The 16,817-nt window shown below is 43.1% G+C and overlaps 1 protein-coding gene across 2 annotated transcripts; it reads right to left on the reverse strand.

Moving 5' to 3' along the window:
• Window positions 1-552: 552 nt before the first annotated feature.
• Hdac3 (histone deacetylase 3) lies at window positions 553-16,749 on the reverse strand. Of its 2 annotated transcripts, none has more exons than XR_010041624.1 (15): window positions 16,621-16,749; window positions 16,435-16,517; window positions 14,814-14,956; window positions 8,834-8,915; window positions 8,665-8,721; window positions 8,496-8,551; window positions 7,988-8,121; window positions 7,270-7,350; window positions 6,757-6,904; window positions 6,606-6,670; window positions 5,389-5,478; window positions 5,207-5,265; window positions 4,882-4,961; window positions 4,416-4,573; window positions 553-1,183 (listed from the first exon to the last, which is right to left on the reverse strand). XR_010041624.1 is itself a non-coding variant. In XM_003477277.5 (15 exons), the coding sequence occupies exons 1-15, from the start codon at window positions 16,673-16,675 to the stop codon at window positions 1,114-1,116; spliced, it is 1,287 nt and encodes a 428-aa protein (XP_003477325.1). In that variant the 5' UTR covers window positions 16,676-16,749; the 3' UTR covers window positions 553-1,113. The 2 variants fall into 2 exon arrangements, 1 of the variants encoding a protein (XP_003477325.1); XM_003477277.5 differs by having other exon boundaries at window positions 6,831-6,904.
• Window positions 16,750-16,817: the final 68 nt, after the last annotated feature.

Consider the following 16,817-nt stretch of genomic DNA (forward strand, 5'->3'; position numbering starts at 1 on the left):
GCTCAAAAGTTACATTTTTAAGGTACTGAGAAACAGACTGAAGACAGAGGAAGTGACTCATCTATTATTCCTCTTTCTTGTACCACTATTGACATCTGCCACTTTGTACTGACTATAAACTCCTTCAGAGAGGGTCCACATTTGCAGAGACCTCACTATCCCACACTGTTCTTCAAAAGACAGTGAGCAGCTTCTACATGTAGCAGTGTATCAGCAATTACCATGTTCTGTCATCTCAGTGTCTCTTCACCATCGAGCATCATCACACCAATACCACACTCAAAAACTCAGTTATCTTCCACACCCTCTGCTCAGGTTTGTCTACTTATAAACCAGAATGCTCTATTAACTCCCTATGCAGAGTAAAATACTCAATATAGGTCCTGGCCATGTGGTGTTGGTGTTAGAGTGAGCACAGCTGCCTTCCACAGAGAATACACAGTGCCTATCAAAGAGTGCTGAATATTGACTGTGATTTTAGTTGTACGCATTATCTTCCCTGTCACCTCTCCCTTCATACATACATAGCTAGTAAGAATATTTCCAGAAAAGTACAAAAAATACCAACTTGGTTTATTGGATAAAAACAGTGGTAAAATGGACATAAAGCCAAAACTTAGAACAGGACATTTTCACATCCTTCTCCTACTCAAAACTGCACCTCCCATCAGCTAGGGTTAAGGTGTTAGGGAGCTAAAGCTCCCCAAACCCTCACTCTTCACCAGCCCTAGAACTAAGACCTGCATAGAACCCTGGAGAGGAGGACATCAGAGTCAACCTGAGTTCTGTCTACCCCTTCACCTCTAAGTCTCTGGGTTAGAAGGAAGCAGGGAAGAAATGGGGCCAAAAGGACTGGGGACTGGCCTCTAGGGCCCACTGCCCACAAACTATCCTCCCCATCTCACTCCTAATAGGCAGTCATTAGGCAATGGGGGAGAGGAAGGAAAAGGGGTAGACAGTTCTAGAACCACATGTGATCTCCAAATCCCTCCCCAGAGTTAGGAAAAGTCCTGGAGAGTGGCCAGCCTAGGACTGAGAGAGCCACACCTCTTCTTTTCCACCCAACCAATAGGTGAAAAGGAAACCCTTGGGACACAACATCCCAAGCTGCTCTTAAATCTCCACATCGCTCTCTTTGTCATTGTCATGGTCTCCATCGTAGAATTCATTGGGTGCCTCTGGCCTGCAAAGCAAGGGGAAAAAGATCAGGAGCTGATTCTCTAGGGTCCCCTGTTCTCCCCGCACCCCTCCGGGGCCATTTCTCAGGCTTTCTCCATCAGGGAACCATTTCTCTCGGTTGGTAGAGACGATTGCAAGGCATCCATCCATTTGCATTTTTAATAAACATTTGGAGACTATTCTGTGCCAGACACTGTCACAAGACTTAGCATGCAGTAGGGAATCAACCAGATAGGTTGATTTCTATCTATCTGCTTTCTGTCTATCCTCAAAGAGCTCACCTAACAAATGAAACCACACTTAACAAAGCAAATAAATATGAAAACTTCAGCTATAAATATGAAAACATTCATAACAATGGAGACTGTTATGAATAAAATGAAACAAGGTGATATGACTAAGAGGGGTAGGAGGAATGGGGTAAATTTCACATAGGATTATTAGGGAAGGCTGTTCTAAGAAGAGAAGACCTGAGAAGACGCTAGCCTGGCAAAAGCCTCAGGAAGACTGTTCCAAGCCTCATATGTGGAGAGAAATGGAGGTATTCCAGTAAGGCAAGGAGGTCAGGATGGTGGGAAGTAAATGCAAGAAGGAGTAGTTACAAAAAAAATCAGAAGCCAGGTGTGATGGTGCATGCCTGTAATCCCAGCATTTGTGAGGCTGAGGCAGGAGGATCACTGTAAGTTTGAGGCCAGCCCAAGGCTACAAAGTGAGTTCAAGGCCTGAACTACATAGGGAAACCTTCTCAAAAAAAAAAAAAAAAACAGGTAAGATCATGAACATAATAGGCAAGAATCAGGTAAGGACCAGCACATAGGACATTGTTTCCTTTTTTCTTACTTTAGTGTATGGGACTTTTTAAGGCACAGTCAGGAACTTGGGTTTTCTTCTAAGTGCGAGGAAAAGGAAAGTTTTAAGCAGAGGATTGATAAATGATAAACTTGATGTGAAAGCAGCACAGGGCCCAGTAAAATATTCAATCCTGGTTTCTTTCTTTTTTGAAAAACTATCTTTTTAGAGAATTGAGAAAGTCATCAAGAGAAACTGAGGAACTAAGCCACGTAAGGCCCAGTCCACTTGGTGAGCCATAGGTCAGTTATCTCCATATGCATCAAGGTTAAGGGTATGAAGTCAGACACTCGGCTTTGAATCTCAAGCTGAAACTTAACAAGCTAGCTGTACGGCACTATGAAAGTTACTTAAGCTGAGCACAAGATTTGTTCTCTGATAATGAGGATGTGAGCCACTTCTTAACACTGTCTGATAGCGAACTAATACGCATATTGTGATATAAAGCACTTAGTACAGAGTTTGGTGCTCGGCAAACCCACAAAAGTGATAACTCTTCTTGTTAGTATTCTGTAAGTCATATGCAACCCAGAGCATAAGCATCAAAGAACAAGAACTCAGTGGGTGATTTGATTGGTCCCGCCCTGAGGTAGGCGCGGGAACAGGAAGAGGCCTAAGGCTTCTGCTAGCTGCTTAAAGGGTGTAAGGTGATGCAAAGACCATGCCCAGTCTGGAACTACAGATGAAAAGGGCAAACCTTGACAAAAGGAAAAACAGATTTTGCCAAACCAAATCAGCTGATAAAAATCAATTATCCGAAGTCAAGGTTTTTTGTTTTTGGTTTTTTGAGGGTTGCATTATGTATAGACCTAAACTATGCAGCTCGGGCTATCCTCACTCAATTAGCCTGCCTCCACCTCTTGAGTGCTGGGATAACAGGCATGAGCCACCATGCTTGAGCAGAAGTTGAGTTTAGAGATCTGGAGAGGTTGAGAGGAGTGTTCAAAGAGGAGGCCCTAGGCCAGATGTTTAGATTGCTTCTCACCCAGACCAGCTATAAGGAAAGCTGGAGAGGTCTCAAGGGTCAGAACACTAGAGTCCAGGTACAGAGGAGAAACATGGAGGAAAAACCTATGCAAAGCACTATCCACGTGGAGGCTTGAACTTAACACCCAGAAGCATTTTTTGAAAGGGACTAAGAAACCCATCAGACTCTGCAGCGGAGTCAACTTCAGCCTCTATTAGTGCAGCAGAGCAGGCCTGGCTGTCCTGCAGGTGTCCCAGTGGTGTCATCCTCAAGCACACAAGAAAATCTATTCCCACTAAATACATCTGTTTCTGCACTTCTGGGTTCTTTTGTCTGTTTCCTTCATTTTTCAGAAAAGCTCATTTGAGGTGAAGATTTTTTAAAAAAAGTATCCTGTATCTTTCCTTTAATTCTATAAATATTTCAGTAGGTATGCCAGTTTTTTCTGAAAAGAAAAAAAAAAAAAAAAAACCCACAATACAATTTTCAAATCTGAAAAAAGGAGCAGAGCAAACAAATCATAGCCTTAGAGAACAGTATGTGGGCAGCGACCTGTCCAGCTTAAGACCTGGAGGGGCTGAGTAAAAATCTGACAAGAATGTAAGCTTCTACAAACTTTTTTGAAAGGCAATTTAGCAGCAAGTATAAAAAATTTTACTGCATAGCAACAATTCTAGGAATCTGACCACTCTAACAAATATGTGAAGATACATATGAGGGGGTTCATTGCCACATTCCTCATTACTGTAACAGCAAAAAAAAAAGAAGAAAGAATATAAATGTTCACCATTGTTAAATTATGCTATATCTACACACAAGAATATTACACAGCCAGTAAAATACTGAAGCAGATATATATGTATGTAAGTATAAAGATACAATGTCTTATTTAAAAACACAGATATAAATTGTAGATGACACATAATGCTTCTACTTGTATTAACAAGTATTAAAAACCACACAAACAATAAATCTGCAAATAAGTGTATGTTTCTGTTTACATGTAGTTCAGGCTGGCCTTATACTCATTATGTAGCCCAGGCTGGTCTTAACTTCCAGTGATCTCCCACCTCAACTTCCCAAGTGCTGGGATTACAGGCATGTGCCACTGTGCTTGGCATTAGTATACTTGTAACTACAAAAAAAGGTCTGTTTGAAAAGATACAAGCAAAACTACATAGCATTTACTTCTGGGGACTAAGTCTGGGATTATGCAAGCACACTTAACATTTTGATGCTCCGTATAATTTTTACAATATGTATTATCTTTGTCATTAAAATTATAAAAAAAAAAAAAAAAGGAAATCGTAACTGCTTAAAGGAGACCAGTAAGCTACTGCCTTCTAATTTACTTTCTCCTTCATAACCCGTCCCAGGGAGCTCAGTGGATGCTTCTGCTCTCAAAGCCTTTGCCCCAGACCTGCTGTAGTTCTCCTCAGGACCCCTTTCCTCTGCATCAGCCTCATCCGTCCTGTCATACGTCAGGAGGTCTGCAGGCACATCATGAATCTGGACGCTAGGTGCATGGTTCAACATCTTCAAGTTTTCAAAGATTGTCTGGCGGATCTGGTCCAGATACTGGTTATAAACGAGGAACAGACAATGAGTACCTCCTAGTGATTCCCAGGGCATGCGCCTGCTTACTGTCTTCTGCCCATCCCACCCTGGTTTTAATCTCTGCAGTGTTTCTAGCTCATATCCTCCATTTGGTAATTATCCCTCCCCCATACACCACGACTGCCTCTGCTTTAACCTGGGCTGCCTCCCAGCTAGTTAAGAGTGGCAATGACAGATCAGAGAACTGTTGTTTCTCCTGCCTCCCACTCACTTCCTGGACCTCTCTCAAACTCCCCCATCCTTGTGCTCAGCTTCCCTGAGCTGCTGACCTGGCGTGAATTCTGATTCTCGATGCGGGTGCTGACATCTGGATGGAGCGTGAAGTCCGGGGCAAAGTACTCGAAGTATTCTTGGGGAGGAGAGGGAATTAGCCAAAAAGTAAGGCTCAGACTGAGAAAGGCAGTCTCCACGACTTTTCAATCTCTTCCTTCCCCATCCAGAACACCTATGTAAGTAGTGCCCAATCTTTTCCCTACTGTGACCCCAGGGGTTTCATCTACAGTATAAAATTCCCTGTTTGCTTTCAAACCAGGTCATTCTGGGACATAGTAAGAGTAGCTTTCTCATGGTTGGGTGTCACAGAGTGATCCTTACCACTATAGGGAAGCTCCTCACTAATGGCCTCTTCCACCAGCAAGGATGTCTCGTAAGTCCTGAAACCAGCAGCAGAGGGGAGTGGGCAGACTGAGTGGGCTGAAGGGCCCACGTGGCCGTGTTTCAGGGAGCCTTTAGCTTGCTGTGCACAGTGAGGGAAGAAGGTCAGCAGCAGTACTCACCAGCAGCGGGCAACATTTCGAACAGTATAGCCACCACCACCAAGCACCAGCAGAGGGATATTAAAGCTCTTGACATATTCAACGCATTCCCTGTTAAAAAGAACCAGAAGAATGGTTCTGGTATACACCTCTAGGTACTGCTTGAAAGGGGTATAAGGGAACTCAATACAATTGTCTTATATCTTGATCTGGACAATGGGATTCATTTGTGCACTTTACTATTTTGTGTCTTAATGAAAATTTTAAAGCACACTGTTGCTTTTGCGCTGCTCAACACTCTCCCTGGCATCCTCAGTGTTATTCAACTACTTTCATAACGTACCAGCCAAGGTGTCAATTCTAAGCTGCAGAATGGAACTGGAATCCCCTACTTCTCTCCATCACCATCTTCTCCACTTAGCCTGGGCACTGTATTTCCTGCCTCGACCACACCAAGGGCTACTAATCCTACCCCCTCCACTCAAACCTTTCGCCACTCAGCAGTTGAAGTCACTTTACTCATTCAATCATATCACTTCTCTGCTTAAAAACCTCCAACAGTTCTTATCATCTTTAGAATATAATTCAAACTTTTCACCAGGCTCTAACTGCTCTGCACAATCTTACCATGGCCAATTTCTATGACCTCACATCAAGATACCTAAAGCTTGCTCCATGGTTCTGCCTGTACTAATTTTATCTCATCTCGTTCATTATATGGGCTCTTTCTGCCTCAGAATCTTTCCCCAGCTCTTCTCAATAGTTCTCTTTGATTCTTTTATGGTTCATGGGTCCCTTCTTTTTAGCTGCTGGGTCTTAGCACCCATTTTATCTCAAAAACCCCTTCTAAATCATGCTAACTAAAGCAGATCCCCCACTGTTTCCCTGTCTCAGCTTTCTTTTTCCCTTCATAGGGTTTATAAGAATCTACTTATATCTCTTGCTTACTTTTCTCTGCTTTCTACACCAAACTATAAACTCTACAGGTACTTTCCCATTTCATTCCCATTACCTATGATAATGCCTAGAATGTAATAGGTGCTTAATGAAAACTTGGAATGAATGAACTTCTAAGGAATCCTGTTCAAGATAGTATCTCTAATTCATATATAATTTGTATCTATTTTTGATTCCCAGTAACAGAGGAGGCCCATTCCCCTATAACCCCCCTCATACCCTTATTTACTGAGCCCCCAAAGCCACTTGAAAAATCTGGGAGAAAAGAAAGTAAGCCTCACCCATGTCCTCGGATGCTGAGGTTGAAACAGCCCAATCGATCACAGCCCAGAGAGTCAGCTCCGCACTGCAAAAAGCAAACCATCAGTCAGCTACAGTGATGTAACTGATCAGAAGATCACAGATGTCTTCCAGTTCCCTCCCGCCACCAACCTAAGGAAGCTTCTCTTCCCTGCTGTCTTCCTCAGCCCCGGCAAGCCCTCCTGAGGAGATACTGACAGGATTACCTGGAGCACAATGCATGTGGGTTGGTAGAAGTCCACCACCTGGTTGATGACTGGTTGGAAAAGATGCTTGTAACCTGGGAGAGGGCCAAAGATGGGTACCTGACACCCCAAGGGGATGGGGAGACAGGAAACAAAAGGGAAAAGGGGGTTGAGAGAGCATGTAGCCCAGGAATGAAGCAACCCAAAGAACCAGACCACTGGTTCTGAGCAGACTGGGGTCCCAGATTGTTGTAAGTGACTGATAAAAGCTAATGACCCACTTCCTGGAAAAATGCACATCCATATGATATGTTGCATACAATTTCCAGGGGGTCATGGTCCCTCTGAAGGCCATTCATCCTTAAGGACACCTGGCCCAACAGTAGACAACAGCAGGCAGAAGAGGTTAATGCAAAGAGAGGAGGGGCAGAACGAGCAGAGAGAAGATGTCAGTACTTACTCTGATCATCAATGCCGTCCCGTAAGGGGACATTGAGACAGTAGTATCGGCCACTCTCTGCTCCAACTTCGTACATGTCACCTGTGGAAAAGTAGGCAGTGGTGGCCATGCATGGGAAGCACCCACAACCCAGCTGCCCCATCTCTGGACCTCTACCACAGACTCTCTAGAAGAGCCACTAACGGTCTTGAAGCTTACATTTGCTCAGCAATGTGTGGGTTTTACTAGAAATTAAATATAGCCTTGTCACTCAGCTATATAACTAGTCCTTTTTTTTGTTGTTGTTGATTTTTTTTTTTTTTTTTTTTTTTTTTTTTGAGACAGTCTCCCTTCCCAGGCTAGCCTTGAGTTCACAATTCTCCGGCCTCAGGCTCCTGAGTGGCTGGGAGTACAGCCATGTGCCACCATGCCCAGCTTCCACAGATAGCTTCTGAGCAATTTTCATGAGCCAAATAGTATACAAGGCACAGGAGTTACAGCAATGAAATCCCAACAAACTGTTGGAGGTGGATACACTGAGGAAGGAGACAAAAGTAAACAAAAACCACAATAAATATGGACAGCAGAGAGTGCTTTAAGAGAAACAGGGTGACATGGCAAAGTAACAGAAAAAGAGGTAACTCCTCTACGTGGAAAGAAAGGCTTACGTGAGGAAGACACACATAGGTCAGTCAGTCATGGTAAAGAGCTGAGGGATGGGAAGGGGACATTTCTATACCTGTGCCAGGAAAGAAGTAATTTCCGTATTTGTGGAAGGACACAGTCATGACCCGGTCAGTGAGGTAGAAGGCTTCCTGAACCCCATCACCATGGTGGATGTCAATATCAATGTAGAGCACCCGAGGATGGTACCTAGGGTGAGGACCGAGCCAGGGTCTGAGGTAGAACAGAACCCTCCTTCCCAGCCCACTTCTCCCAAACTCAGGATCTGTGTCTGCTTTTGGCCAAGGTACCTGAAACCTGACACTACCAGTTCCCAAGGGCAACCTGGGAGCTCCAACCTGGAGACTGGAAGCAGGGAGAGGAGAAGGATGTGCACAGAAGGCTGAAATAGGAGCAGGCAGTAGGGAATGTGCTGCAGCAGGAAGCAGCAGCCTAAGAAAAGCATCGGGCCCTGGGAAATGATGGCGGCCGAAGAGGCACGTCAGGGTCAGAGCCAGGCAAGTCTGAAGGACCTTCTCAGCTAAGAGCCTCGCAAAGACCCCATCTGCTCCTCCAGTACTTACTTCAGCAGCTCCAGGATACCAATCACAATGTCATTGACATAACAGAAGCCAGAGGCCTACAACAAAATAGTGATTTTGAAGAACAATTCCTACACCTATCTGTCCCCTGTTGTCATACTGACCACCCACCCTAGGGTGGCCACTGTTTCCCTATCACCTCCTCACTCACCTCAAACTTCTTGGCATGGTGCAGGCCACCAGCCCAGTTAATGGCAATATCACAGATCTGAAAGACAGAACAGTCCACCCCAGTCCTCCATCTGCTCACCCCAAAGCTGAGGTCCAGCATCCAAGTAATGACCCACAGGGAAAGGGAAAAAGGACTTGGGCTACGTCACCTTGTTGTTTAGCTGCGTTGCTCCTTGCAGAGATGCACCTGTGTAACGGGAGCAGAACTCAAAGAGTCCAGGAAACACAGGGCTGCGGATAGGAGCAGATTGGAATACTCTTGCCTCTGTCCAGCTCCTTCCAACACCTTCCTCCCCACTCAAACTCCTGAAACCTCCATTTCCCAACAGTCCTCTCCCCCCACTTCTAAACACCTGTGCAAATGTAGTCAGCAAACATTTTGGGCCAAACCATGTGCCCTGTGCAAAGCATGGGATGTAGAGTAAAGAAGACTTAACTCGTCAGGGAGACTGTGCCCTCACTGGGGGAGAAGCAAACTGCGTCTAGGTTCTTGAGTAAACAAGGAAAAGGGACTAAGTTTAGACAGAATATGAAGGCTTGGGTTTTTTTTTTTTTTTCTTTCTCTTTTTTAGGGGGAAGTTTGTGACAGGGTCTCTCTATGTGGATTACAGTGGCCTCAAACTCACTACGTAGTCCAGTTGACCTCAAACTCATGGCCATCTTCCTACTTCAGCCTTCTGAATGCTGGGATGACAAGCGTGCACCACCACATCTGGCTTCTATTTTTCTTAAGAGCGTCTCTGTGCATCACATTGCAACACTTCTTTTGTTTGTTTTTTGGTTTTTCTGAGACAGGTCTCACTGTACTCCAGGCTGGCTCTGAACTCATTATGTAGTCCAGTATTATTCAGTATAGTCATACACCTTAAACAAAGAATTCTATTCTCTTTGGTGTTTTTATACAGGCCCCTGCTATGTAATTCAGGCTGATCTTAAACTCTCTACAGTCTTGCATCAGGTGCCTGGCTAAGAACCGCATTCCTATGTAAGTGAAACAGTAATGAGATAACCCATGGAGAACCGTTAGCTCATTGTGTGGCACTATGAGCCATAGTTAACTATAATGATCTGCCTTCCGGACAAAAGGTAGAGGCTTGAAACCAGGCACAAAAGGTTACATAGTGTATGGCTCCATTTATATAACATTCTAGCAAAGGCAAAAAAAAATCAGGACAGACATCAGACGAGTAGTTCCCTGGAGTTAAGGCAGAGAGATGGTATTGACTACAAAAGTATATGAAAGACCTTTGTATGCTCAGGGAAATACTCTGTACCTTGATGCATTCTACCAAACTCTCAGATATGTGACACCAAAAAAAGGTGAAATTTATAGTATGTAAATTATACCTTTATGAATCTAACTTTTTTAAAAAAGGACATGCTTTTAAAAAATCCCTACCTTGCAGCTGGGGATACAGCTCAGCAGCATAAGTGCCTGCCTGGCAAGTGCAAAGTCCTGAGTTCAATTTCTGATCCAAAAAAAAAATCCCTAGGGGCCAAGAATAAGTGCCTGCCTGGCAAGCACAAGGTCATGAGTTTGATTCCTGGTAACAAAAAAAAAAAAAAAAAAAAAAATCCCTAGCTTGAATTTCTTAAGTTCAGTGGTACTGTGTATGCTTAGCTGTGTGAGGCCCTGCATTTGGTCCCCAGCACCAAAACAAAAACCCCAAATCCCTATTTTTAGGTTTCTGAGAAAATATATTTGATTATAAGAAAAAAAATTGTAAGTCATTTCATAGTTTCTCAAAAGGTTTTAAAAGAATTAGTATTTGAAACCTAGAAAACTAAGCAAATGAAAAATAATGCAATTATTAGCTCCAAGAAAACAAAAGTTGTACCTACTATTAGCATTCAGCTCTGTAGTAAATGAATTTTTTAGTTATAATGTAAATGTAGAATGTGGATTGATTTTAAAAATTATAACTATAGGGTATGGTAGCAAATGCCTATAATCCCAGCACTCTGGGAAGCTGAGGGAGGATGACTGTGTCTGGGAAACTTAGTGAGACACTATCCTAAAAAACTTTTTTGGGGGCTGGGATTTAGCTCAGTGGTACAAGTGCCAGATCGTGAGTTCGATCCCTGGTACCAAAAAAAAAAAAAAATTTTTTTTAAATACCAAAAAAAGTGCTACAAGTATACTGCAAAGCCAGTATGGGAAAGGAAACCAGCCAGCGATGGTACGGGAAGACCAAATGCTTATATCCCATACTAGCACCTTAATGGATAGGCTGACAGCACTAAGAAGTAACATAATAGGGCATTATGACTATAAGCCCAGATTCAGAAGCCAAGACTACCTTGGTTAAAACAATTTGATGGGGGGCTGGGGATTTAGCTCAGCAGCATAAGCACCTGCCTTGCAAGCAGGCAGTTGTGAGTTCGATCCCTGGTACCAATAAAAAGTTAAAAAAAAAAAAAACAATTTGATGGGAGCTGGGGATTTAGCTCAGTGGCATAAGTGCCTGCCTTGAATGAAGGCAGTCGTGGGTTCGACCCCTGGTACCGATAAAAAAGGAAAAAGACAAAAAAAAAAAAAAAAAACAATTTGATGGAGAGCCAGGGATTTAGCTCAGCGACATAAGCGCCTGCCTGCCAGGTCTTGAGTTCGATCCCCAGTACTAAAAACAAAAACAAAAAAAAAACCACACAAACAATTGGATTGAACAAGTTTTTTAACTTGTTTATGCCTAAGCATCCCCATCAGTAAAAGGAAACAATAATAAATCCTGCTTCATAGGAGTTGTTGAGATTAAATGAGCAAACAGCTATAAAGCATTTAAAATAGTATCTAATGTGTAGCATTACAGGTAAACAGTAGTAGTAAGTTAGTTTTATTGTTTTGAAACTTCAGCATCAGAAGAAAGGAGCTGAACATGGCCATCACTGGAAAGATGGATTTATGGGTAGGAAGAACAGATCTGAGATTGCTCTTATTTTCCACTAAGAGCCTTGAAGTACAATTTGACTATATTGGATTACTTTAAAAACAAACCAAAATTAATTAAAAGGGAAAAAAGGAAGGAAAATGCTTAATTCTCTTCTGAAATACAATAATAAGCACAAAGTAAATTCACTTCCTAAAGAGGCAAATGATTGTACTACTACTACTTAATCTCAAATACAACTGTAGTTGAAGTTTGACAGGACCACTAAAGCACAAATCGCCAGGGGCAGAATCTTTCCTAAACCAGCATAAAATATCCTCAAGATTCCAGCTGTGGAAGCTGACTCTGCATTCCCAGACCCAGAAAGTGAATTCAGAAATAGCAGCAGAACACTAACAAAAAACAAGCAACCTAAGACAGCATGTGACTCAACACCAAATGAGTACAGCCTCATGCTCAGGACAGAGCTCTGTGTTGGTTAAGAGATGGTCATACCCGTGGCATGGAGGCTAAGAAGGTCTTACTGGGGAACCAAGGGCATTCTGGGAAGGCATCTTTGAAAAAACAAAAGACAACTGGAGATATCTGAACACCAACTGCATATTTGATTTTTTTTTTTCTTTTATTGGTACAGACCGTGTGCCTGAGGTATGGGGATAAAGCTAGGGAGGTGTCCAGTGCTAGCCCAAGGAGCTGGCCTCTGTCCCAGGGCATTGGCTGCTTCTGTTAGCAGAATGTTTCAGGAAAACAGATTAGTGATTTTAAACTGGGGCTCTAAATCTGAACCCTAACAACTTCACTGACCAGTTCTGTGACTCAAAGGTAAATTACCTAGATTACCCTAAACCTCTAAGTAACATCAGGAACCGGACTATCACATCTCATGGTTAATATGAGAATTAAGTAAATGTACCAGCAAGCCTTGGCACACGACCTAGTAGTGAGCACTCAATAAATGAGGGCCATTTTAGGATACTCCACAGGATCTACATGCTGGTTTCAAGAAATAAATTCAATGCCGGGCGTGGTGGTACACTCTGTAAACCCAGCACTTGGGAGGCTGAGGCAGGAGGATCATGGAAAGTTCGAGACCAGCCTTGGCTACAAAGTGAGCCCAAGACTAACCTGAACCACACGGCAAGACCCTGTCTCAAAAAGATAAATAATTCAAGGGACAAAGGGAAAGCCACAGGTAAAAACTCTTGAGATGTCAAACAATTGAAGTATGTGGACTTTGTTTAGGTCTTGATTTAAATATTTAAATAAAGTGTACACACACATATTTATGTATACATTTATATATATAATAAGACAGCTGGGAAGTGATAAAGCCATTTAGCTGAATGCAAAATGGGTTGAAGTGATAAATCAGTGATAACGTGTTCATCACTAACCTTGTTGGAACTTTTGTACACCACTACTTGCACTAGGACCTTAGTGTGAATTTTAAGTTATTTTAGAGACTACAGATTGTTAAGCACAATTTATATGAAGATGTTTCCGTTTGTCTTTATGTATTTTACAAAAAATAGATGATTAAATGTTTTCAAGTTATTTGTATTTTATTTTTATTATGTTCTATTATCGTTTCACTCCCTATGAATGACTGCCAGAAATAGAAAAATTAAATGCTAACCTGATCTTTGAAAAAACAAAAGACAACTGGAGATATCTGAACACCAACTGCATATTTGATTTTTTTTTTTTTTATTGGTACAGTAGATCGAACTCAGGCACTTGTCAGGCAGGTACTTTACACTGCTGAGCTAAATCTCCAGCCCTGTTTATTTGATTTTATGAAGGAATTATTATTAACTTATTATGTATGATTTATTTTTGTGTATGTGTGTGGTTTTTTGAGATAGGGTCTCACTATGTAGTCCAGGCTGGCTTTAAATTCATGGCAATCCTCCTGTCTCAACTTCCCAAGTACTGGGATTGTAGGTGTGCACCACTGTGCTCAGCTGATGATATTTTTAAAAGAGAATTATTTAGAGATACATAATAAAATATTTATGGAAAGCCAGGCATAGTAGTACACATCTGAAAAGATCACTGCAAGCTTGACGCCAATCTGGACTACAAAGTGAGTTTGAACCCAGTCTGGATGACATACTGAACTCAAGGCTACACAGTGAAACTGTCTCAAAAGCCAAAAATTATGAATGAAAATATGTGGTATCTGGGATGATAATCTGACATGAGGCATACAGAAGTACTCTGCTTGTGTATATGTGGGACCATCAATATACACAAACATTTGATATTTTCCTAAATAAAAAGTTTCAATAAGGGGCCAGGGATTTAGCTCAATGGCATAAGCACCTGCCTGGCAAGCGCAAGGTCATGAGTTCAATCCCTGGTACCCTAAAAAAAACTTTCAATAGTGGGGAATATAGCTCAGTGGCACAAGTGCTTGCGTGGCAAGCATATGGCTGTGAGTTCAGTCCCCGCTACTAAAAGTTAAATAAATAAAGTTTCAATAAATTGAGCTGAGTATATGGTAGCTGTAATGGTTATTTTTTTCATGGACATATTAAGAGTAGAGAATAAGCAAAGATCATGGCTGATCTCCTCAGCATTGAACATTGAGTGAGTCCTCTCCATGCAATATAAGCGCGGTATAAACTTGGTCATGTCAAAAGCACTCCCTTACTTTCTGAGACACTTCAGTGAACTGCCTCTATTCTAGAAGGAGAAACTCTGATTAATAACAGGGCAGTTTACTTTTAAAAGGCTCCAGCTATCTCTTTAGCTGCCAATCAAAGTACTCTTTTCTTCATATTCCACATTTCGGGTTTTCTGTAGTCGTCAAATGAGTCACACTCTCTTTTACCACTGATGGCTGACACATGTTGTTGCTACTGCCCACCCTTCAATTACCTTTTAGCTACTTTGTTCCTATGTTTTTTTAAGATTTTAGCTCAATCTTTATTACTTCCTCTATGAAGTCTCCAGCAAAGAACCATAATTCTAGCAAGGGTACACTCTCATAGTCTATGATGTACCTCTTTGAAAGAGGACTTAGCACAGATATAATATGAAAACTGTATTGTTCTTTGTCACTGCATCCCTGCATTTAGCACAGGACCTGGCCCAGAGCAAATAATTAATAAATATGACTTTCCAACATGTAGCCACCCCACTCCCCCACTCATGTAGGCAGGCCACCATAAGACCTCACCAAAGGAACTGGCATCAAAGTGTTTGAAATCAAAAGTCCCAGTCCTCCCCCCCTCACCAGTCATCGCCCACGTTGAAGGCATTAAGGCTCTTGGTGAAGCCTTGCATATTGGTAGGACTGACTCTCTGCAGGAAGTCAATGTAGTCCTCGGAGTGGAAGCGGCACATGTCATGCTGGGAGGCCTGGTATGGCTTGAAGACCTTGGAATGAAGACACAAGATGAAACTAGACAGGAGCAGCCCTATAGGGCTGAGCCACCATCACCAAAGCTGGCCCTGGATATTGTCCAAAACCACATACAACAATCCCCCACCCCCTAAACTTTGTCATTCTATGAAGAAAAGTCATTAAAGAGAGGTCCCTAAAAACCCTAAAGATCCCTAAAGACCACTTCTTCCCACTTCCAACCTATCCTCTCCTATCTTCTGAACTTTGAACCCCAATCTACCTACCTGTTCCCTAGATCCCCTATTTCTATTTATCCCCCTATTGTAGTCTCCTGGGATCTATACTGTCCTCTCTCTTCTGGGTTCTTCATTTTGGAATCAAATACATGGGACATATGACAACTTTCTAATTGAAACCCAAGGTGTTAAACCAAAGATCTGTCATCCTTGGAGTAGGGAGCTTTCATACACCTCTCTGAAAATTGAGGAAGAAGAGCAAGTTTTTCTTCTCCTAGAAAACGCACACCTGGACATACAAGCAATCTTAAGGGATTCAGAGATTCCTGAGATCACTTCAGTTTTTTCTAAAATCAATCTGTTTGTCTGTGCTTTTCAGTACATTCACACTGTTGACTATTCCCCTGGCAATGCATAAGGGTTAGATCTGCTATTATCCCATTTCACAGGTATAAATGCCAAGCAAGGAACAGACAGCATGTGTATATAGAGGAAACAGAAGATTGAGCAGTGATTAAGCAGAACTGTGTAAAGATTCTAAATTGAAAAAGGAATATTCAAGCCGGGCGTGGTGGCTCACGCCTGTAATCCCAGCACTGGGGAGGCTGAGGTGGGAGGATCCTTGCGAGTTCGAGACCAGCTTTGGCTACAACGTGAGCTCAAGGCCAGCCTGAACTGCACAGCAAGACCCCCTCTCAAAAAAAGACAAAAAAAAACAAAAAGGAATATCCAGAACATCTCCCACTCTCCACACGCACATACACATTGCACACAAAGCTGCAGAATTGTCCCTGAAGTTCTAGATCCTCATAGGTAGACAGAAGTGACAGAGGAGAAGGGGTGGGCAATGATCTGTATCACAATCAGATACAGTGACCCAACCCTCTCAACCCTGAGGCCTCTACAAGCTAAACTGCAGAGGGGTGTAGCTCAGAAGTAAAGGCTTGCCTAGTATATGAGGCCCTGGTTTTCTGCACCACAAGATAAATAAATAAGTTTAATTACATGCAGGGAGAGACACAGGCCCACACAAACATAACAGTTGGCCAAGGAGTCAAAGGATAACCGACCAGAGGTGAAAACTCCCACTAACTCAGAGGACGGAAGCCACTCCCAACACTGCACATAGGTAGTGCTCCCGGTGTTTTCCACTTCGCTCCTGACGCCCTAAGGACGGGTTGCATTTGGTGTATTCCGTCCAGTCCACCTATCCCTCCAACAGATTAGGTAACTCGTTCCCAACCCCAAAGCCCAGCAGAGGCGAAGAGACTCACGATCATCTTCTTATAGAGACCATAGTGCAGAACAAGGCTATGGGTCAACGCCAGGCGATGGGGTTTCATAGGGTGCCCAGCTCCTAGGGGTGGGGAGGAGGGAATTCGTCAGTGCCCCCTAGAGTTGCAGCCTTTGCCTCTAAACCTTTACTTCCCAGCCTCTCGCGTACAACCCTGTTCCCTCACCGTAGTGGAAGTTGCCCACGTCGGGGTCGTAGAAATAGGCCACGGTCTTGGCCATGGTGCCAGCAGGAGCAGGCCCCACGCCTCCGCCGCCAGCCGGCCGACAGCCCCAGCCCCAGCCCCACCCCCGGTCTTGCGTGCTGCGCAAGCACGCAGCCAGCCTTTGCGGAACAGCGAGGTTGAGGCCACGCCTCCCAAGC

This window comes from Cavia porcellus, unplaced genomic scaffold, assembly GCF_034190915.1.
Source record: "Cavia porcellus strain 051 isolate PalLab524CR breed Dunkin Hartley unplaced genomic scaffold, mCavPor4.1 scaffold_21, whole genome shotgun sequence".
NCBI lineage: Eukaryota > Metazoa > Chordata > Mammalia > Rodentia > Caviidae > Cavia > Cavia porcellus.